Source organism: Hyaena hyaena, unplaced genomic scaffold, assembly GCF_003009895.1.
Source record: "Hyaena hyaena isolate Hyena2069 unplaced genomic scaffold, ASM300989v1 scaffold_183, whole genome shotgun sequence".
Taxonomy (NCBI): Eukaryota; Metazoa; Chordata; class Mammalia; order Carnivora; family Hyaenidae; genus Hyaena; species Hyaena hyaena.
In genome coordinates this window covers 456,344-480,004 of record NW_024080815.1, presented here as the reverse complement: position 1 = coordinate 480,004, position 23,661 = coordinate 456,344, and the positions used below count along the sequence as shown (strand labels likewise).

Sequence of the window (23,661 nt, the reverse complement as noted above, 5' to 3'; positions counted from 1 at the left end):
TATAAGAAAGGTTCTATTATTGTCTCTTTTGTCCCCACGAAGAACACTTAAAAAGATTATAGCTGGGTGAAAGGTGACAGATTCATCCAAGCAGGGTGATTTCAGAACCCACACTCGAAAACACTGGTATACAACCATATGCATAGCTACCTTAATTTAAGTCACATGATCTCTCCCTCCAAGGATACCCTCAGCTCCTTCCCTCTGCTTAGTAAAGCCCCACCTTCTTCAACCTTCCCAGGGCCCCTTGATTACTCTAATTACTGCAGCAGGAATTTCATATATATCATTCCTGTAACAGGGATCCCACATATCTCTCTGCCTCTAGAAAGAAATTATACTAACCTTAAGGGTAGCAGAATATCTTAGACATCATTTATTTTAGTGTCCCTTACAGCATCGAGGAAGATGGAGGGACTACTATGTGCCAGGTGCTCTTGAGGCACTGGGGACCCAAATATAAACAAGATAGTCAATCCACTCCCTCAGAAAGCTCTTAAGTCTTGTGGGGTAAGCAGACATTTTAAAAATGTAACTTCTGCAGTAAGAGAGGCAGGAGAATTCATTTTGGAGGAGGAAAGAATGCCTTCCCAGAGTGTATGATCTTCGAGCCGAGCTTCTGATAAAGTAGGAGTTTTCCAGTTGTCTAAGAGGGATCCTCATGAGCAGGGAAGCACGCACAAAAGCATGGATGCATCAAGATACCCGTGCTGTTCTGGATGAGTGAGGTATTGACTTGCCAGAATGTAGGATTCATTAATTCATTTGTTCATGCATTTATTTGACAGATTCTGAGTAAACTTAGAAGGTGCCACGCGTCGTACTTTAAATGCAGAGGATTCAAAAGTGAGCAAAACAGATATGATCCCTACCCTTGTGGAGCCTAAAATCCAGTGTGGATTGTGGTTGAGAACAAAGCTCTAACAATCACGTGTGAGGAGGGAAGGGGGAAGCGAGAGCCAACCGTGTGAGGAATTGGGGGGATGGGCTGAGCCAGACTGTAAGAGACCTCCAATACCATGCTAGGGAGATGGAAATAGCCCGGCCTCTTTGACAGTTCTCAATTTTATCTACCATCTCCTCCTTGAAGGTATGTGACAGTCCTCTGAAGAGCCTCTTTCCCTCTCATCCTCCCCCCCACCCCTGCACCATCACCCCCACCGCAAACAAGAGTGATTTTTCAAATGAGAAGATCGTGTTACGTTCTGTGTTAGGCAGAAGTCTAAGATGGCCCCATGATCTCCAACACTCTGGTGTTGCTCTGGTGATTATGTTATGGTACACAGCAAAAGGAATTCTGCAGATACAGCTAAGGCTACTAATCCGTCGACCTTAAAAACAGGGAAGTTATCCAGGTGAATCTACCTAAAGAGTTTTCTCCAGCAAGCGGAAGGGCAAGTCACGGAGACTCAAAGCCAAGGAGTTTTCAAAGGACTCAACGTGCTGTTGCTGGCTTGAAGACGAAGAGGTTCATGTGGAAAGGACCTAAGAAGGGCTTGCAGGAGTGGACTATGAGCTCCAGCCAACAACCAGCAAGGAAACAGGGACCTCACTCCTCTACCTGCAAGGAACTGGATTCTACCACCCACATGAGTGAGCCTGGAAATGGATTCCTTCTTTCCCAGAGCCTCCAGATGAGAGTTCAACCCAGTCAATGCTTTGCCAGTAGCCTTGGGAGCCCCTGCACAGAGATAGGCCAGCCATCCCATACTGGGCTTTTGACTTCCAGAACTACTAACTAATAACTGCGTGTTTTTTAAGCCACTAAATTTACGGTGATTTGTTCCACAGCAATAGAAAATGAATACATCCCCTGCTTCTATCCCTCCAACAAAACTCCTACCATGGGCTTGCCATGTCTCAGCATTGAAACCTATAAGGTGGTTTGTTTTTTTTTTAATTGTGATTTCACAGATGAAGAGACTAAGGCTTAGAGAGTTGAAATACTTGTCCTAAGCTTACTGAACTACTGAGGGTCAGGGCTGAGATTTATGCTCAGCCAGTCTGAACTCGGAATCCGCACCCTATGGCTTCTCTTTAACCCTATGGTAGGTTCACCTCCCTTCCTGAAGGACTCCTATTCACTCATCCAACCTCATTTTTTTTTTTTTTTTTTTATGTTATTTATTTTTGAGAGAAAGAGGGAGGGAGGGGCAGGAGGGGAGGGACAGAGGATCCTAAGCAGGACTCTGTGCTGACAGCAGAGAGCCTGATGGGGGGTTCAAACTCACAAACCCATGAGCTCATGACCTGAGCCAAAGTCAGGCACTTAACCATCTGAGCCCCCTTGGCGCCCCTCATCCAACCTAGTTCTTTGACACTACTCTCACTTCTGCTCCTTGTAGCCTGAGTAGCAGCCACACCACCACCCTCTCTATTCCTTGACTTTGCACATATGGCTCCTTCTGCCTGGGATGCCACCTGTCTCCTCCCTCGGTTTTTTCCTTGGCTGACCTAAATGGTGCTTTTGGCCTTGCCTAAGATGCTACCTCCCCGGGGAAGTCTTCCTTGACTCTCCCAAGCTGGGTACATACTATTCCAGCATTCCCCTAGCACCTCATACCTCCCTTATCAGAGCACAGAAACCCCTGTGTTGGACCCGTTCACTCAGTGGGGCTCTTCACTAGACTGTGAGCTCCTTGCTGGCCAAGGCTGTGCTTTGTTCATCACCAAATCCCTAGCACATATCTGGAGCCAGTAGGTACTCAATAAATATTTACTGAGTGAATGGATTAAGGTACTTTATTTAGGAGGCAATGGCAGTCGTCTGAGGTCTTGAAGCAAGGGAGTAACCTTATCAGACTTGTGCTTACAAGGACAAGCTAAGGCCAAGTCTTGTGTGCAAAGGAGCATCCTCATCAACATCTGAGGATGAAGAAGTTCATTTACATTGTGGTCTTGGATTTCTTGAGCTGGGAAACTTGGTTCTTATCTCTTTTTGACAACATCTGGATGGATACTGGATATTGCCAGAAACTGTCACGGTCATGGAACGTGGAAAAAAAGCTCGTGACTGGGGTTTAGGGCTTCGAAGTTCCACTAGAATTAGGCGCCGCCTGCCAATAAGGCTGTGCGAAGTCACGGCAATATGGGAAGCCACGACCTTGACCATGGGGGGAACCTGGAGCCATTCTCTGAAGATCACACTCAGGCCTAGGCCCCTCTGTCTCTACCTGCGCTCACGGAGCGCGCAGTCCGTCAACTTCTCTTTAAATATGCAAATGCTGCTTGCGGCCGAGGAGGGCTGGAAGGCCTTCCGCATTAAAGGCAGCACTTACCGCTCCCAGCGGGAGGTCAAGTGATGCGGTCAGAGAGGCTCCCTTAGAGACGCTGCGCGTCTCGGTTTCCTCGTCGGCCCGAAGGGCACTGCCCAGACGACGCGGCCTTGAAGGACCAAGGGGCGCCGGGAAAGGTGAGAAAGTCAAGATGCGTACAGGTAGCTCTACACGCAAGGAGAGGAGCCAGTGGGCCGAGGGAGAGGCAGCGCTGATCCCCGCCTAGGCACGGGCTCCAGGCCCTGCAGCAGCGGGGTCTCGGAGTCCTGAGTCGGGCGGCCCCGCAACAGAGCGGCGGGTCCGCGAGAGGGGCCGAGATTCCCGTCGCGCGCAGCGGGAGAGAGGAGCGGACGCGGCTCGCGAGGCGCGGCGAGGCAGCGAGGGGCGGGTCTGGGCGCCGCGCCTCCCGCGCTCCGGCCGCAGTTCTGGGCGCTGGGGGCGGGCAGGGGAGGAGCCACGTGGGGAGGAGCAAAACCTGCAGGCCCCGGCAACCTCCGGCAGAGCCAGAGCGGCGGGAGCCCGACCCCGGGCGCACTGCCCAGCGAGAGCGCGCCGTCCGGGCCGAGCACGGCCTCAGCCCTTCCAGCCTGTGCCGGCGCTTGCGTTCGGTGCGCAACCGGGGAGGAGGGCCAGTGCTGACCGGGCGAGGGTCCCAGGCGCCTAAACTGTCCCAGAGCTGCCGGGCCGCCCGCCGTCCCTGCCGGCCCAGCGGGGCGCAGCCCGTCCCTCCACCTGCGTCCCGGCTGCACCATGGATTCTTCGGAGAAGAAGATCTCGGTGTGGATCTGCCAGGAGGAGAAGCTGGTGTCTGGTCTCTCCCGCCGCACCACCTGCTCGGACGTGGTGCGGGTGCTGTTGGAGGACGGCTGCCGGCGGCGACGGAGGCAGCGGCGGGGCAGGCGGCGAGGGACGGCCGGCGACTCTCCAGGCCGGGAGGAGCTTCAGGAACTCCTGGACGAAGACGAGGACGACGACGACGAGTCGCTGCCGCAGGGCATGCTGTGCGGGCCCCCGCAGTGCTATTGCATCGTGGAGAAGTGGCGGGGCTTTGAGCGCATCCTGCCTAACAAGACGCGCATCTTGCGCCTCTGGGCCGCCTGGGGTGACGAGCAGGAGAATGTGCGCTTCGTGCTGGTGCGCAGCGAGGCGTCACTACCCAACGCGGGCCCCCGCAGCGCCGAGGCGCGCGTAGTGCTCAGTCGCGAGCGCCCCTCCTCGGTTCGGGGCGCCCCGGCGCGGCCCAGCCTCGCCATGACCCAGGAGAAGCAGCGGCGGGTGGTGCGCAAGGCCTTCCGCAAGCTGGCCAAGCTCAACCGGCGGCGCCAGCAGCAGCCGTCGTCGCCCTGTTCGTCTACTTCGTCGTCCACCGCCTCGTCCTGCTCGTCGTCGCCGCGCTCCACTGAGAGCGCATCGGTGGAGCGCATGGAGACGCTGGTGCATCTGGTGCTCTCCCAGGACCACACCATTCGCCAGCAGGTGCAGCGGCTCCGGGAGCTGGATCGCGAGATCGATCGCTACGAGGCCAAGGTGCACCTGGACCGCATGCGGCGGCACGGAGTCAACTACGTGCAGGACACTTACTTGGTGGGCGCAGGCATCGAGGTCGATGGGCCCAGCCCTGCAGAGGAGCCCGAGGCGGCGGCGGCGGCGGCGGCGGCGGCGCCCCCGGACGGCGAAGCTCAGGCGGCCGCGCTGGAGGAGCTGGCCCGGCGGTGCGACGACCTGCTGCAGCTGCAGGAGCAGCGGGCCCAGCAGGAGGAGTTGCTGGAGCGCCTCTCAACCGAGATTCAGGAGGAGCTGAACCAGAGGTGGATGCGGAGGCGCCAGGAGGAGCTCACCGCGCGGGAGGAGCCCCCGGAGCCCGATGGCGGCCTCGACGGCGAACTCCTGCTGGAGCAGGAGAGGGTCAGGACGCAGCTCAGCACCAGCCTCTACATCGGGCTGCGGCTCAACACGGACCTGGAGGCCGTCAAGTCGGACTTGGATTACAGCCAGCAGCAGTGGGACAGCAAGGAGCGCGAGCTGCAGGGCCTCCTCCAGACTTTGCACACGTTGGAGCTGACGGTGGCCCCCGATGGGACTCTCGGCTCTGGCGGACCTTCCCGGGAGCCGCGGCCTCAGGGCTGCGCAGAGGTGTGGGTGGACCAGGCCCGCGGACTGGCCAAGAGCTGTCCTGGCAACGATGAGGACTCGGATACCGGGCTGAGCTCCATGCACAGCCAGGACTCGGACTCGGTGCCCGTGTGCGAATCTCTCGTGTAAGAGGTGTAGGGTGGGAGAGGGAGACGGCGCTTCTCCCTTCCTCGAAGAAAGCCGTGGCCTGGCCGGCTCAGGGACTCGAAACCAGGCCGGGGGTGTGCCGGGGAGCTCCTGCCCGGTAGCAGCACTGCTCGCGGGGCCGGGGGAGGGCTGGGGATCCCCGCCCTGCTAGGGAGTGTGGAGGGGGTGCAGGCCGGGTCTCCATTCCAAGCTCTTTTAGGGAAGGAAGGCGGGAGGAGGTGAGAACGTCCTGTGTTGGAAAACAGTCGCCCCAGGGAAACTGACGTGGTCCGAACCCATTTTCAAAGAAAGAAAAAGTGTTATGGAGGTTTCAGCAATCTTCTGTATGGGAAGGACTGAATGGCAGCTAGAACTTTAGTTTGTGGCATAAAGTGCTCTTAAAAGAAACTCTTGGATGAAAAGGAAATTCCTTGAATGTTAATTGTGACTGTGAACGTGTTAAAACTAGCCAAAGAGGGCTGGTGTTCGTCTCAGCCTTGCTTACATCTCTGATAAAACCCACAGGCACCCAAATCCTGGCTCTTTACGTTTCTGCAGATTGGGGGATTTACCTATCTGGTACACTGTTCGTCTTTTCTTTTTGAAACTTTTAAAAATGTTTATTTATTTTTGAGAAAGAGGGGGTGGGGGAGAGAGTGAATGAGGGGGAGGGGCAGAAGGAGAGGGAGACACAGAATCCAAAGCAGACTCCAGGCTCTGAGCAGTCAGCACAGAGGCCAACTCGGGTCTGGAACTCACCAACCCTGAGATCATGACCTGAGCCGAAGTCGGACGCTGAACCGACTGAGCCACCCAGGCACCCCATCTTTTGTTTTCTTTCAAAGGCTGAACGGTATGGTAGTGTAGCCTGTATTTCCTCCTGGCAAATACAGTGTATGGTAAAATAACCTCCTTTCCCTAAAATGAACTTTTATTATTACAAAAGCCAAACATAACCTTTTTGAGATAGGGAATCCTGGGACACCTAATCCCTGGTTACAGCTTAATGTAGGCCCTTGGGGATTTACTCCTGCAAAGGTACCTGCGGTGTCCTTAATTTTAATTCATGTTGCCGCTTCATCCACTCAAGCGTTGTTCCTCCAGGAAAACTAGAAGGGACATTGCAGAAGTCAAGTTCGGTACAACTAAATTTGGTATTTAATGAGCACTCTGGTTGAAGGTAAGACTTGAAAGCAAAGATCTTTGTTAGCGGTCAGCTTTTGAACTAAGCCTTATGATTAAAACCAACCATGACCTCCAGGCATTTTACCCCCACCCAAGCCTACCTTCAGTATCTTTGGTCAGAGATTAAGTAGTTACTTGTCCAAGCCTAAATGGAGAGTGCAAATATCCAGGTTTCCTAGATAAGGCCCCCAAAAGAAAACAAAAGAAGTCAATCTGAGAGCACACCTTGGGTGAGCAGTTTGATTAGCTGTGGCACGTAGCCATAGATAAAAGCATACAAAAGTGAGCTTGAAGACGACTTGAATGACTCTTGTATGGCTCATGCAGTTGCACACGCCGGGAGATACAAGCGCAACACCTCTCTCTCTTAATAGCTGGTGACAGAGCCCTGGTGGGGTCTCAGGCTAATTGTTGCAGTTACTTCAATGAGAATTTATCAGTTGTAGCTAGTTGTTGCCCTGTGGAAGGAGCCTGCTGGCAGTGTTCCCTCTGGAGCTCAGTGCTTCTGAGGAATGCGGGATCTAATCTGTCCTGAGGAGGTACTAACAATGGGGGGGGTGTGTGGTGCCAGCCTGCTGCCCAAGCCGGGTATCAGCCTAACCGTGGAGGGGCTGGCTCCGGTTTCAACATCACAAGTGAAGATAACTTAAGAGGTCTTGCTTTATCGAGATGTTTCTTTCCTTGGAGAGATCGTGTCTGCTGGTTCCCCGCGGGGACCTGCCCACCTGACCCCTGTCCACCTGACCCCCTCAAACCATCTCAGCTGTCTCCTTTGGGGAGTCGGCCCTCCTCCCCCGTCCACCCTCATGCTGTTACAACGCACGTGGATGTTTCAGATTTTCAAGGAAAAGGGGAATTAAAAGGCCGTTTTCTTAATGGATGTTTTCGAAAGACATTAGCTGGTGTAATTATGGTGTTTTAGTTTCGCCTGATGCAGAGAACGTCTGTGCATTTGGTCGTGAGCATGACTAAAGTGAGGAAGGGACCGAAAGGGAGCCACTGCCCCTAGATGACCATTCGATCTCATAAACACGAAGCCTAATGATAGCTTCCCTTCTGAGGCAGAGGTACAATCCTCATTAGAGTGTGACAGACGCTACTTGTCTGAATGGTTTATGCTGGCAATGGGCTGACCTGGTGGTTTTAAAATTATTGTGCTTTTTTTTTTTTTTTTCCAATCCTCCAGTGTGGTAGGGGGAGGTGGTTCTTAGACGTTTATTAACTCAAAAGAAAACACAGAAGTTGGCAGAGCAGGACTGCTGGGCAGAAAGGGGCTGTTTTCCTTTTCACTATTATTATTATTTTAAACTTTGACGGGCTGCTGACATCAGCAAATGTGCCCGAAGCCTGTAAAGCAAATGAGTCACATCACAGGGAGAAGGGCTGTGGGATTTTCTGGTGCCCTCTTTCCAGAACCTTCCTGTCCTGTCCACCTGAAGATGCTTCTCCAGTCAACTCTTACGGCAGTGAGGAGGCTCTGTTTGTAACAAAGGGCGGCCCAGTCTGCCCCTTTTTGCCTTCATCCAAATCACTTATGTCCCCAAGAGGCACTCCCTGTGTGGAGACAGAACAGGAGGTAAAAAAGAAGGGAGACTAGAGTTCCTTTTACTGAGAACTTTCGCCTGCCTGAGAAAGGTGAAATGTGGATATAAAAAGGACCAGTGCCCATGCCTAGGAAGTGCCTAGTTTTAAAAACTTTATTTAAAAAATAATCACCATGGCACTAAGAGTGGGAATGAAGGCATAGCGGCGGTAGCATCAGCACTCGGGATGTCAGAGCCTCTGGGAGAAGGAGCTCGTCTCCTGCTCTCCCTGCAGAACTGGGAAATCCCGGGGAAGAACCAGCAAGCCCATACAGGACAGTGTGAAACAGAGTAGGCTCCCCACCAACTGGCCCCCTCCTTGCTGGGACTGATAGACTTCACTGTAACTTTGATCTTAATTATCCCATTCTCCGCCATCTCCCAAACCGAAAAGATTTCATCTGGCATCTCTATCTGTTTACATATAAACCGTGAGGAGGATGATTTGCTAATTGGACAAGTTACATACCGTGGTCCTTATGAGGAACCTAAAAATAACCTAAGTAAAAAGAAAAGTCATTCAACATCTTTTCATCAAAAGCTTATCACTACCAAAATTTAATTTGGCATATTTTCCTTCCCAACCTTTTGAATTGTGATTTCATATTTTGCTTTTTTTTTTTTTTTTTTTTTTTGAGACAGCACAAGCTGGGGAGGGGCAGGGAGAGAGAGAGAGAGAGAATCTTAAGCAGTAGTCTCCACACCCTGTGTAGAACCCCACGTGGGGCTTAATCTCACAAATGTGAGATCATGACCTGAGCTGAAATCAAGACTTGCATGCGTAACCACTGAGCGTATTTTGCTTCTTTCAAGAACATATATACTTTAAATGGGGTAGTATGTATGCTTTTATGCTCAGGTTTTGACCTGAGGCTCCATCCATCTTTTGGATACAGCATAGTGCATATAACTGTTCTCATGTTAGTAGGTTGTTCCTAATATTTTTTTATGGGTATAAAATAGCACTGTGATATGCTTCTTTGTGCGCATATCTGTTTTCCCCAATAAGATGGAAAGAGACTTCCCAGGTCAAAGAGTGCAGACATTTAAGGACTTGGTACTTAATCATCAACTTCCTTTTCGAAAGATTCTAATAACAATCTGCTATGTGTGATGGGGCCTATTTCACACACCTTAGCTTTCATTAGATACTACATTTTGTAAAGAAAATTTTTTTTATGTTTATTTATTTTAGAGAGAGACAGAGACAGAGTGCTAGTGGGGGGGGGGGCGGACAGAGAGAGGGCGAGACACAGAATATGAAGCAGGCTCCAGGCTCTGAACTGTCAGCACAGAGCCCAACACGGGGCTCCAAATCCCAAACTGGGAGACCATGACCTGAGCTGAAGTTGGCTAGTTAACTGACTGAGCCACCCAAGCGTCCCATTGTTAAGAAAGTATTTTAACCAAGATTGATTAAATAGCTCTTTGTGGTCCCAGGAATGCAGGGCTGGCAACAACTGACTTAAAATATTCTTACAACAGAAATGTGGGTCATCCGACCAGAAGCATTAAGAGGATGTGGTGCGTTCTCTCCTTCCTGTTTTCCTGGTCTTCCCTGAGCACCTGCTTTGTAAAAGCGAGCCTGTCTCCTATCAGAGCTGGCCAACAATCTGTCTGAACAGGAGGGGCACAAATTCCACAGTGAGATTAGGAGAGCCAACAAATAAGAGAGACAGATTTATAAAAGACAAACATTTATTTCCTTTTTTCACCTTGAGTCTATGAGAAAAGGTTATTCTTAGAATGTGATGATATAGGGGTACCTGGATGGCTTAGTTGGTTGAGTTTCCGACTTCAGCTCAGGTCATCATCTCACAGTTTGTGAGTTCAAGCCCCCATATTGGGCTCTCTGGTATCAGTGCAGAGCCTGCTTCAGATCCTCTCCCCCCTCTCTCTCTGCACCTCCCCCACCCATTTTCCCTCTCCCCCCTCAAAAATAAATAAGCATTAAAAAATTATTTTTATAAAGGTGATGATATAAATCCTATTTGATTTTCTGCTTCTCCCTACCCACTCCTATCAAAAATTAAATCAACATAAAATAAATACATAAGCCTGCATGCTTATTAACAGCCTCTAATCAACAGTTTTGAGTTTTCTGGGAACTTCCTTCTACATGTAATAAAATACCTGAGCTCATCTTTAAAGTCTTGGAAAGGGAATGTTTGACCATGAAATTTGTAAAACTCTGAATGTGGAAATGTTTGAAACATATTGTTCTAAACAGACAGAAAGGAGGACGAAAAGGAACTATTTTCTGCCAAGTACTTTCTAGACACCAGATCCTTGGGCTGAGTATTGTCACATGCATTTTCTCTGCATTCATCTTGTGACATAGAACTTCCTTAAATTTTTTTAAATGTTTATTTATTTTTGAGAGAGAGAGAGAGAGAGAGAGAGAGAGAGCAGGGAAGGGGCAGAGAGAGAGGGAGACACAGAATCAGAAGCAGGCTCTAGGCTCTGAGCTATTAGCACAGAGCCCATCAAAGGGCTTGAACTCACAGACTACGAGAATATGACCTGAGCCGAAGTCAAACACTTAACCAACTGAGCCACCCAGGCACCCCTAGAATTTTCTAACCTCCACTTTTTACAGATAAAGAAACTAAGGCCAGCCATCTAGCTGGTGAGTAGCAGAGACACGACTTTGACCCTAGCCTGACTCTGAAACCTGTATCCATTTTGCTACATCGCACCAGGCACATTATACCCATGAGGGGTTCCGGGTGCCAGGAGAAGAGATTCCTCACGTGTCGCAGAGTGTTGGTATTGGGAGGGCCTCAGAGACAATCAAGTCTTGTCCAAGTTTTTCCACCAGGGAGGTGGACTGACTTTCTCAAAATCATAGAGCCAGTTAGCATCTATGGGGTGGGGATTTAGGGGAAAAAAAAAGGAGAAATTCCTATTTGAACATCTTGGCATCTATCTGTTGGGTGAAGTCCTTGTCACTGGGAAAAACAATTCTCACAAAAAATCAATACCCTACGTATCAGCATGGAGCTTTCGATGAATGCACCCAGCGGCACTGATGGACAGTCAGTGAACAACGGGGCCTCCTCGGCCACCAGGGCAGACGGCCATGTGCTATTCACAATCGCATCTGGAAGGTGGTACCAACCATGGCTGGTTTGAAACTGCCCGTAGCATTTTCAATCAGACCTTGTGTCTGGTTGAGCCTCTGGGTACCTGAGCAGCAGCAGAGGGTCAAGGGAGGGAATGTTGGGCCCTCCAAGGACCCCTGTGCCCATGGGGCTGGGTGTGCACATTTGATTTAGGCATCTTTGGTCACACTCGTTCCACTGAACATGTGTGGCCCAAGCAGGGATTGCTTTGAAGTCCCGCTGCTTCAACCTCTGCCTCTCTCATCCATTTCCTTGAAATTTTTTTCTGCTCCAGACATCTCCAGAATTCCCTACATCTTTCAAGGTAAAATCTACATTTCGTAGCAGAATTTATAAGGTTGTTGGTTATCCAGCTCAAGGCCACCTGCTAAGGCCCACCCTCCCCTGCCTTAAAATCACAGAACTGACTGGATCCTCTTTCTCTGCTCAGGTCACACTGCCACTCTCTGGGCAAGGCCTCTTCTATCTGACTTTACTTCATGCTTCCCTTCCTCCCCCAGTCGCACCCCCATTCCTCTTCTTCCTCCCACTGTAAGCAATTAGCCCAGTGTGTTTGATCTATGACCTTTGAAACCATCTTACATATTCAGGGCTGTCAAGCTGCACACCTCCAGGGGGCACCATTCACATTATATTCTGCTGTCATGCTCCAGAGGGCACCATTGACATAGGAGACTGTGTGAATGGTAACCCCAGAGTTGAACAATGTACTAGCACATTCCGTTTACTCCTATGTGTATATGTATCTTTGAAACGTAGAATGAAATAGTGCTTCTGTTTAATACACGTGACCTTTACTGGACTATACAACTCACTATATTTCTTTCTTTTTTTCATGACATTATGTTTGTGTGAGCACCCCACATTGTACTTCACAAATCTAGTTCATTATTTTCTGACCTGTGTGGTGTTCTGTCACTTTGATGTCTACATTTCTTTGGTGAGGGCAACTTAGGTTGTTATCAGTTTCTCACTTCCTCAAACAGTATTACAATGAACACAGGCAGAAATCAGTGGCGGTATGTGAGAATCTGAGGTTTGAAACCCAGAAGTTTGAGCGCTGAAGTGTTGGATCACTCTCCTGAATGGCTATACCAGGTTAGACTCTTACTGGCAGTGAAGATTCTTCACTTTCTCCATTGCCTTTCCAACACTTCATATTATCCAACGTTCTAGTGTTTACAATTTTGTCTTAATTTGTATTTCTTTTTATTCTAGTGAAATTGACCTTCACAGGCTTATTATCCATCTGGTTACTACCTAATACTGGCCATTTTTCCTTTGGGTCTCCCTTTTCTGGCAGATTTGCAGGAATTCCTACATGTCCTGAGCACTAGTTTCTTGTTAATTATAGAGCAAGTATAAATATCGTATTCTAATTTGACTCCATCTTAACTGTGCGTATGGTGTCTTTTGTGGACAGTTGTCTATTTATAATATAGTTAAATATAGCACTCCCACGCACACTCCCCCCCCCCCCCGCCATGGCTTATGGTTTAAGGTTCCTGTTTAAGACATAAAGTCATAAAAGCACCTAGCTGGCTCAGTCGGTTAAGCGTCTGACTTCGGCTCAGGTTATGATCTCACGGTTTGTGGGTTCGAGCCCCACGTCAGGCTCTGTGCCGACAGCTAGCTCGGAGCCTGTTTCAGATTCTGTGTCTCCCTCTTTCTCTGACCCCCCTCTGCTCATGCTGTCTCTCTCTCAGAAATAAGTAAAACATTTTTAAAAATTTATAAAAAAGACATAAAGTCACAAAGATATCCTTCTATGTTTTCTTCTCTTAACCTCATACTTCTTTCTGTCTTTCTCTCTTTTTCCTTCCCTCCCTTCTTTCTCCTCTTTCTCTCATTTCTTCATCATTGATTAACTGGAGTACTTCTACAGAAAGATTCTTCCCTTTTTGAAGTGTTAGGCTGAAGGACAGTTTCAATCCTAAGTGCCCTGAAATATAGGATAAAAGCAATGCTCTTCTTATTTTTATTTACTAGTGTTCAAAATAATGTGATTGGTCCCTAGCAGTCTCCAGACGTGACTAATGAGTTTTTCCTTCATTGTTCATCTTTTGGAGGATCATTACGACATTTAAGATTTAAAATATTTAATGTGTTTCAAACCATTGTAGCTATCGTCCCATCTTTGGTTAGTGGGAATTTCCTCAGGTTGGCCCCTGGATCTTCTTCCTGGATATTTTTCATAGTCTTCAAAAGCTTCCTTTGCTCTTTCTTTGTCAAGATGTTCCAGGCTCACCCCGTACCCTGACTGTCCCAGACCTGAAATCAGCCATCCCTACACAGAGCCTTGATTTTATTTCAATGGCAAATGATATTTAGAACCATACTCTAGATAATAAGGGTGCTCATTGCCATTGGGTTGGCAGTTTTTAGGACTTTCCAGTATAAATAAAAGAGGAGATATGTTTTATTGTGTTTCCTTTTAATTTTTTGATTATGGTAAAATATAGATAACAAAATTTACCATTTAACACATGTTAAGTATATAATTCATTGGCATTAAGTACATTCACAATGTAGTCATCACTGCTATTATTTTCCAGAACGTTTTTATCATCCCAAACAAAACCTCTGTGCCTATTAAAGAATAATTTCCTATTCTCTCCTCCTCTCCAGCTCCTGGGAACTTCTATTATCTTCTTTAGAGAAGCGCCTCTTCACATCCTTTTCCCACTTTGGTTGAATTTTGTTGTTGTTTTTATTGTTGAGTGACATGAGCTCTTTATATTTTCTGAATAGTAATCTTTTATCACATGTGTGGTTTGCAAATATTTTCTCCTGTTCCATAGATTGCCTTTGTTCACAGTGTCTTTGATGCACAAAAGTTTTTAAAATTTGCTCAAGTCCAGCTTGTCTGTTTTTCTTTTGTTGCCTATGTTTTTCATGTCCTATCCAAGAAATCCTTACAGATAAAGGTCATGAAGCTTTTTTCCTATTTTTTGTTCTAAGAGTTTTACAGTTCAAGCTCTTATATTTAAGTCCTTGACACTTTTTGGCCAGTATTCTTGTTTTTGTTTCGTTTTTTATTGATGAGTGACTTTTTAGAGGTCTTTATCCTGCAAATCCTACCATATCACTTACAGGATTTCTCCCTTTTCCTTCTTTCATTGGATGGATAGAATTTCCTTTGGCTGTTTGAGAGTTGTACATTTAATTTTGCCCTTCTGTTTCTGCATAGTTACTAGAGATCATACTTATGCTTATTTTTCCTGAGCAAGACAAGAACCTTAACACACTACTCTCACTTTTCTGGTCTCTCTCCCTTTTCATTTTGGTGTCATCTATACTTTCAGTAATGGAAAATCTTATTTAGCTGATAATAATCCTTCTCAGTATATTTGGTTGGGATCACTTTGTGTACATTATCTTGAGTAGAATTGACATCCTTATGATGTTGAGTCATTCTATCCAAGAATAAGATAATAATAAAGTACACCAAATCATCCCCAAGTTCAATGTGGCTTAAAATAATAATTTATTCTCTCCCATGCATCTGTGAGTCAGACAAGGGTTACTTGATCCAGGCTACGTCAGCCAAACTGGGCTCCAATCTGTGGGTTGGGCTTGGGCCTGTTGCATGTCATCCTCCTTGAACTAGAGGCATAGAACTTTCCCAAATGTTCCTTGGAATTGTTACAGAGACATTAGCCTAGACTTTTTCTGTTTTGTATGTTCTTCTGTAGACTTTGGCTCTCTCAGTCTGGGTCGACACAACTATTAAATGTCTGCTATGTACCAGGCCTAGGGTTTAGGCCTTCAAAGGCAGGGATCAGTAAAGCAGGTAGCATTAAATCATTACAAGTACTCTCTATGACACTAACATTGGGATTTTAAATACAGGAAGTCCTTTGGATTCATACTTTTCAGGCAGTGATTCCACTTTTAGATATCCACAGAGTATTTGCACAAGTGGGCAATGATGTAAGTTCATGATGTTCACTGCAGCAATATTTGTCATAGTGGAAAATTAGAAACCATCCTAAATAGGAAAGTGGTTATAGAAACTGTTATAATCATATTACTGATAATATACAGCTACTAAAATAATATAGATCTGCATTACTGACATGGAAAAATATCTAATATATTGTTAAACAAAAAAGGAAGTTAATGGAAATAACATAAGCTCCTTACTTATTTTTGTTAAGTAAAAATCACACATCTCTTAACTTTATCCACTGATGGGGCCTGGAATCAATTACTGCCTAGTGGCAGTGGGTACCCACTGGCACCTATATCATGGTGTCTAAATTTGTTTTGAATTTTATTTATTTATTTCGAGAGAGAGCATGTGTGAGTGAGAGTAGGGGAGGGGTAGGAAGAGAGAGAATCCCAAGCAGGCTCCATGCTGTCAGCACAGGGCCCCATGCAAGGCTCTTTCCCACAAACCATGAGATCATGACCTGACCTGAAGTCAAGAATCAGATGCTTAACTGACTGAGCCACCCAGGTGCCCCTACATTGTGGTATCTAAATACCATTTTCTATAAAAAAGATAAAGGCTGCTTGAAGTGATCAGGATTCTAAATCCACAGCAAGAAATAAGTAAGATGAGCTTGCCACCTCTTATGTGCTGGAAAGCAAGGATCTGTAAAGACTTAGTAGTTTTATCTAAATTCAGGGACAACCCGAAGGGACTCTAGTGGCTAAAAATGGGGAAATATTAAGTTCAGCGAGGATAACAACTGTTATGGATTGGAGCACACCAAAAATACAAAAAGCTAGGAGTTCACAATGATACTGCAAAAAAAGAAATTAACTCATTAATCACGTTTGGAAATTGCTTGGATGCCAAGTTGTCATTCTGGAATAAGTAATAAAGAGAACATTTATTCTTGTTTGTACACAGCATGCTTCTAAATCATCAGGTTGGTTGATGAGGGGGAGTTTTTCTTTATAAAAGAATTTTAACTAGCAAATGCAGAAGGAATGATTACCCGTATACAACTGAACCCTAATGAATTAGTGCATCTAGAGAGTGGTCATGGATAGGTACTAAAATGAGCAGGTGTTAGGTTAATGGGAAGCTGCAGGGCATGATCAGCTAATAGCACTGACATCCATGGAACATTCAGTTACAGTGCACCTCCCAGTATGATAAAATAGGAAGTACTCAGCCCCACCTATCAAATATTGCAGCCCAAATCATGGCATCTGAATCTAATCAAGGGTCTAGTGCTATTGAGGAGGCTGTAGGAAACAGGGAAAACAGAATGTGGCATCATATTCTGAGTGTGTAATCAGCCAAATCCAGATTGGGCAAATCCTGAAGGACAAAAGCTCATGTATAAATAGCCTAAAAGAGGGAGTGGAGATAAATGATTATAACTATGGATTCGAAGGAACTAAGACCTATCAACCAGTAATGGACTTGATTTGGATATTAATTCAAATAAACCAAATGTTTGAACAATTTTAATGACAATCAGGGAAAATAGAAAATAGACAATTATTAGGGGATTATTGTTTTTAGATATGATAATGGTGAAGTGCTTATGTTTTTAAAAGATTTTAGCTGTTAGAAATACATAACAAAATACTATGATGGGACTTGCTAGGGTCTTGAGAGGGACTTGCTAGAATGTTCCAGGAGAAAAGCAACAAAAAACTTTTGATGCAGAGGAGAAATAAATAAAAAAAATTGACCAATTGTGCCTATTTGTTGAAGCTTGATGGTGGGTACAACATAGGATTCATTATGTTGCTCTCCATATTTATATATTGGTTTGAGGATTTCCATTATAAGAATAACAAAAAAAAATTGTGAAAGAGAGCACTAGAAGGAAAAATTGGTTTGTAAAATAATATGTATGGTATGGCTTATAGGCTTTTTCCCTTTTAATAAACCAAACAGAGCAAAAGGCTCTGTTACACTGTTTTCTGTGGTTACATTTGGGAAATGGGATATCAAGGAATGGTGTAGGAAGCTGGTTTTATTTTTAAATATGATAAACTTGGGGATCTTTTGAATTTGAAATAAGTACATATAACTTAAGCTACTTAAAAAAAATAATGAATGTCATAATTAAGGTATGAGCAAAGCACCGTGGGGGATTGCTTACTGTGCCTTGGTTAAACACAACAGGTAAAAACAACCTAAAAGTGTGAGAGTGAAGGGTGCACTTGAATAACTGAAACGGGCTCAGCATGACCCCCAGCCAACCAACCTGCCATGCTTGAGAGATTAACAGAGTGATCCACGCTCTCTGGAAAAGATGGTCTTCTCATCTCATCGTGTGGAAGCAAAGCAGACTTTCCAATAGAGTGATCCCATGATTAGGTGCCTTGAAGAAAGTATTTAATCTGTTCCTTCTCAGTTAAAATGCAAATTCTTATGGTTTTGAATTAATCTTTCAATGCCTGAATAGAAATTCAGTAATACCTTGGTTTGCAAGCATAATATGTTCCCAAAACATGCTTGTAATCCAAAGCACTTGTAGACCAAAGCGAATTTCAAGAACCATTGGCTCAGTTGTGATCATGTGACATTTGGCATCACGTACTACTCCTATTGCAAGACATCACTCATTTATCAAGTTAAGATTTATTAGAAATGTTTGTTTGTCTTGCAGAACACTCACAGAACAAGTTATTCACAATCCAAGGTTTTACTGTACTTAGTTAAGAGGTGTTGTCAGTTAGTTATTCATTTCTTCCATGTCAGTGATTTCCTGAGTTGGCCCAATTCCAGGGGGAAGTGGTAGTGAGGGTGTAAGGGTGGATATTAGCATCAGTCGGTCTAAAACATGGGCTCCTAGGATGTTGGGGTCCACAAACTCATACCTCACACTAAGCACAGTCTCTGGGCATGTTTCACATGAATGTTCTGCTAGTTTGGGAATGTTTGTAGATGGCATTGTGATGCATATAATCACACTTTTCAAATCCTTGCTGAAGTTAGAGGAACATTAGGATTTTCTACAGCAACTGCTGTCACATGGAGACATCTAAATCTTTTGATATTAGAAGGGGTCCTCGTATGGAGAGAGAACGGGGACACTGGTCTGGAGTTATGAATTATTCTTAAAATTTTTTTTTTAAATTTTAGAGACAGAGAGAGAGAATGAGAGGAAGGGGCAGAGGTAGGGAGAGAGAGAGAATCTCAAGCAGGCTCCACGCTCAGTATGGAGCCTGACATGGGGCCCAATCTCACAACTCTGGGACCATAACCTGAGCTGAGATCAAGAGTCAGACACTCAACTGACTGAGCCACCCAGGTGCCTGTGGAGTGATGAGTTATTCTTAAGCTGATCTTTAGGGTTGGAAGTTTGAGTGCTCTTTCTGTTTGCTGCTTTTCAAAAAGTTAATACTCCAGGCCTATTTCTGCCAGGCTGAAGACACTTCAAGCTGCCGTGGCTCCCTTCCTGCTCCCAGGGTACCTTACTTATTACACAGCTCCATAAGGTTCCTGTAACACTGACCATGTTGGGTGTTTTACTTGTGTCTCCTCTACGGTTGTTGGCGGTGGGGGAGGAGGAGTTGGGAGAGACTGAGAACAGAAATTCATTTATGCAACAACCTTACGGGCATCTGCTGGTTCAGGAGCTAGAGGCAAAGAGATGAACAAGATACACCGCAGGCCGTCACAGAGCTCACTGAGTAAGGAGCATGGCGGTGAAGGATAAATGAGCAAATCGACATCACAATACAGTATGGGGAGGGGCCATGGCTTCCACGGGAGAAAAAAGCATCTAACCCAGTTTGTGGAAGCCACAGATACTGGGAGCAGATGATGCTTAAACTGTGATTTGAAGAACTGGTTGGAGGTGGCCAAGTTGAAGTGGGGGAGGGAGGGACCAGTAAGCGCCAAGTGCAGAGGAAGAGAGCACAAGCCCGAAACTGAGAGATGGAAAGCGGAGAGAGACAAGGCAAATGTGGAGAGGTTGTCAGGGGCCAGGCCATGTGGGCCTTGTGTGCCATGATGAAGGCTTTGGACTTAATCTTGAGACAAATGGGAAGATACTGCAAGATAAAGGCAGAAACCTGACCGAGCAGAGTTGCCTACTGAAATCATGACTTGGGCTAGAGTGTAGATGGTGGCTTCGTGTGTGCAAAACTGGAAGTGGGAGGAGGTGTCAGGGGGCTGATTCTTCATGCAGTTAAGGTCCAGGAAAACACCTGAGTAAAGACTAGTCGTTGGGATGGAGAGAAAACAAACTCATGGGACACTCAGGAGGTGGAATGGACTCACTTGGTGCTGGGTAGACATGCCAAGGGAGGGCTCAGGAGGACTCAGATGATGACCAGGTTTCTGGCTTGAGAAATAGGTGGCTATTTACTGAGATAGGGAATGGGGGAAGGGGGGAGGCGTAGGGAAATATGGTGCAGGATATCAACTCTATTTGGGTGGTGGTGTATCTATTCCAGCCTTTCTAAGAGATGCCAGGATCACCAAGGCAGTGAATGTCTCAAGCCAACAAAGAACATTTAATCTTCCTGCCTTTGGTGAATGGACTAAAGTTGGAACATGCATACCAGGACAGCAATCTCTGCCTGAAGCTGTATCGTACGTGAGCACACATTCTTTGGAACAGCAACAATGAAGACAAACTTTTGTGCTTTGAAAAAAATGAATGCATTTCATTTTCTGAGGGCAAAAAAAAAAAAAGTGTCATTTAGAAAAAATGCTGTGCTAAGTAGAGTAGATAATCAATTTGGCTAACACCAGCTTTATGGAAGACCTAAAAATAATGCAATTGCTGAGCAAAGCTCTATACTCTGGTGGAAAGTCTAAGACTTGGACCTACGGGTCCAAATCTAGGGTTTTCCACTGCCTAACTCTGTGACTCACTAATTTTATAGTTTGGGTCAAATTATGTAACCAGAGAGGTTAGGAACAATAATAACTGCCTCACAGGGTTGTCGTTCAAGGGAGCTGGGAATTGTAATGTTGTAAACATATCATTTTGAACTGGATGGTGTCAAGTGCCTTGTCTCATTTGTTCCTTATTCTATCCACACATTCATACACTCATTTCATTATACAGTCAGAAACACCCACTCTAAGTACACACTATGTGCTACCACTCTGGTAGACCTCGAGAATAAGACATTTATTAAAACAAGGTCCTGGGGTGCCTGGGTGGCTCAGTCAGTTAAGGGTCCGACTTTGTCTCAGGTCATGATCTCATGGTTCATAGGTTCGAGCCCCATGTTGGGCTCTGTGCTGACAGCCCAGAGCCTGGAGCCTGCTTCAGATCCTGCGTCTCCCTCTCTCTCTGCCCCTCCCCTGCTCCTGCTCTGTCTCTCTCAAAAATAAATAAACATCAAAAAAATAAAAAAGACGTGGCCCCTCATAGTCCAGTGGGGATGAGAGATTGAAAACGAAAGCAGGGAACACAGCATTCAGGTGGGCCAGCAGTTTAGAAGAGAGGTGAGGAGGCCCTGAACTAGGGTAGGGGCAAAGGAGAGATCTGAGATACTTGGATGGTAACTTCACTCATCTGTGGTGCCCCATCCTTAGAGAGAATGAGGGAGAAAGAATAATCTAGAATGACTCCCAGGTTTCGAGCTTGGGCAAATGGAAAGATAAGGGTGGGTGATTTTTTTGGATAGGGTGAAATGGGTCTTGACAAGGGATGGGAGTAGGAGGTGGAGAACTCACTTTGGAGTAAGTTGAGTTGAGGTGCCTGTGGGTGTCATCTGATAGTGGGGGAAGGGAAGCGATAGACAGGGGTCAGATGCTTAAAGAAGGGTGCAGAGTGGGAATATGAGGGTACTGAAGATTGAGCTCGGGGCAAGACTAGTACTGGAATAGTAGACAGAGGAAGGGAAATTCAAAGAAACTAAGAAATAACACAGACGAAAGAGAAAGTAACATCATGGGGACCACTTGAGAAGAGTGAGTTTCAAGTTAGGGGTGGCCACCTGGACCCATGTGAGTTGGTAATTTAGAAATATAACCTTGGAGACAGGAGTGACAGTGGATTGGTAGGAGGTGAAGCTGGATTTAGTAGCTTTAGGAGTGAGTGGGGAAATGGGGACAGGAAGTAATGAGAATTCATTTGTGAGGCCTGGTATCATGTGGGTACAGGGGTGATTGTAGTCTTGAAAGATGAAGGCCCAAGAAAGAATGGAAGGTGAGGAGGAGAGTGGTCCAAGATGGGATTGGCGAACTAGGCAAGGGCCAGAACATGTAAAATCCAGAAGGCTACAGGTAGGTGTTTGTATTTTTATTTGCGATGCCCTGGGAATCACTGAAGTGCATCAAGCAGGAGAATGATGTGATTAGATCCCCCTGGCTGTCCAAAGGATGACAAAGGAAGGAGGAAACTGGGCTTTGAGTTTCTCAAGGTAGAGAAGGTCTATGATGCGGCTCTGGCAGTAGCTGGCTAAGGAGAATTACTCAAGGCCAAGGTCACCAAAGCTGGGAGGCCAAAGGTGTTAGAAGATACATTTACATGGATGTTGATATATCCATAACAGCATCAGGAATTGAGATGGTGAGAGGAAAAGATCTTGGGGTAAAGGAACAGAGAAAGGTCAATCAGTGGAACCAATATTGTAAATATAGGGAAGGCTTGCATCGGAGCAGTGACGGGGGAGACGAGGGGTTAATGACCCTGTGACTTTGACCACGTCCTTCCTCTGCTCAGCTGCTCCAAAAGTTCCCTGTAACCCACTGGAGAAAGTTCAAACCTCTTATCACTGCCCTATACAAGTTCACCTTAACAGCCTCACCTCCTACCTCCACCCTCCCCCAAGACTCATTGGACTGCTTGAGCTTTCCTGTTCACACCTCTCTATCTTTGCACACACTGTTCCTTTCATCTCAAGTGTCTATCCCTTTTCTCACCCTGGCAAGAACCTCTCTTTACCCTTTATGGCTTAGTTCAAATGTTATACTTCTATAAACCTTTTCTCAAACGCCCCAGCTATTCAGAGAACTGATATTTATTGAAGATCTACCATGTGCCAGACTCTGATCAAGGCATATTCATTCAGTCTGCCCTCTGTGCCGCCCCATCCAAGCTTGCCAGGTCTTCCAGCAACATAGAGATCAGCCCGGTGTTAGAGCTTCCAGACTTGGCTCAGTAATCACTGAACCTGAGAACCAGGCTCCATTGGAATTCATCAACAGGAAGTGCTGGGCAGATTTCTTCTTATTCCTTTACCTTAAACCCAACCTTGACAGCTTCTACAGCTATAAACAACAAAGGGTACTTAATATGTGAGATGCAATGGTCTGTGAAGCAATGTTCCTGATTCATTCGGAAGTTATGGTCAGGTTTTATTGCAGTACGTGCTTCCTATTTTGATTTCTGGGTACCCGTGACAGCCATGTCTGTAGCTGGCCTCCAGACGAGTTTTCTCCAAGAGTCATTTGCTTCTCTGTAAATAGAACAGAAGTAACTGAGAGACTCTGTTTGGGGGGCATTCATCTTGGGGCAGAGATTACATGTTGGGTGACATAAGCCTTCAATCAGAGGCCAATATGTAGTCAATAAATACTTCTTAAGATGAGCACTGTGCCTAGTTCTGAGCTAGACACTGCAGAACAAAGCTAAGCTTGGACCCAGCATAAGCACCAGAGTTGTTGTGTGAAGAACACTGCAACAGTGATCTCCTCCTGGCCAGGACACCCTTTCTCATTTTTTGGCTGCCAGCCTAAGCTTCCTTTTTCTGGAAAGCCTTTGATGGGCCCCAGTAGATACGGTGAGTTATTTATCAAAGCCATTTTGCCTCATGCATAAACCCTGGTTATATTCTGAGTAGCATTGTACACAGCTGATGGATTGCATTTCCTAGTCTCCTTTATATTTTGGGGTGGCTATTAAAATGTAAGAGGAACAGGTTGAGTGAGGTTTCTGGCAAATTGCCTCCAAAGAGGTGACTTAGCTGAGAAGTGCCTCCTATTTGCCCTCACTCCTACTCTCCGTCTTCATCTCTGGGCTTCAGATACGATGGCTGGAACTTTCACAGCCATTTTGAATGATGAGGTCTTCTTGAATACATAAGACACACTAAAAATGACAAAGAAAGAGGGAGCCTGGAAACTACTCTAAAACCCCTGGACAGCCTACTCCTGGATGTCTTCATTTCAGAGAAACAAACAAACCTCATATTAACTCTCCCTTGTTTTGCCTGTTCTGTGCAATTGCACCTAATCCTAACCAATACGACCCCCAGATTGTTTTATTCTTCATGTCCTGATTCATTTTCCTTGTTTGTTTGTTTGTTTGTTTGTTTATATATTTATTTTGAGAGCGAGAGAGTGACCGT

At 46.1% G+C, this 23,661-nt stretch overlaps 1 protein-coding gene across 1 annotated transcript; it reads left to right on the top strand.

The window, feature by feature from the left end:
* Positions 1–3,795: 3,795 nt before the first annotated feature.
* On the top strand, positions 3,796–6,068 carry RASSF10 (Ras association domain family member 10). Its single transcript, XM_039240884.1, has one exon. The coding sequence runs from the start codon at positions 4,026–4,028 to the stop codon at positions 5,535–5,537; it is 1,512 nt and encodes a 503-aa protein (XP_039096815.1). The 5' UTR covers positions 3,796–4,025; the 3' UTR covers positions 5,538–6,068.
* The last annotated feature ends 17,593 nt before the right edge of the window (positions 6,069–23,661 follow it).

What these genes read in the sequence shown, in the direction of transcription:
- RASSF10 (XM_039240884.1), top strand. Translation starts at nt 4,026, where the DNA reads ATGGATTCTTCGGAGAAGAAGATCTCGGTGTGGATCTGCCAGGAGGAG.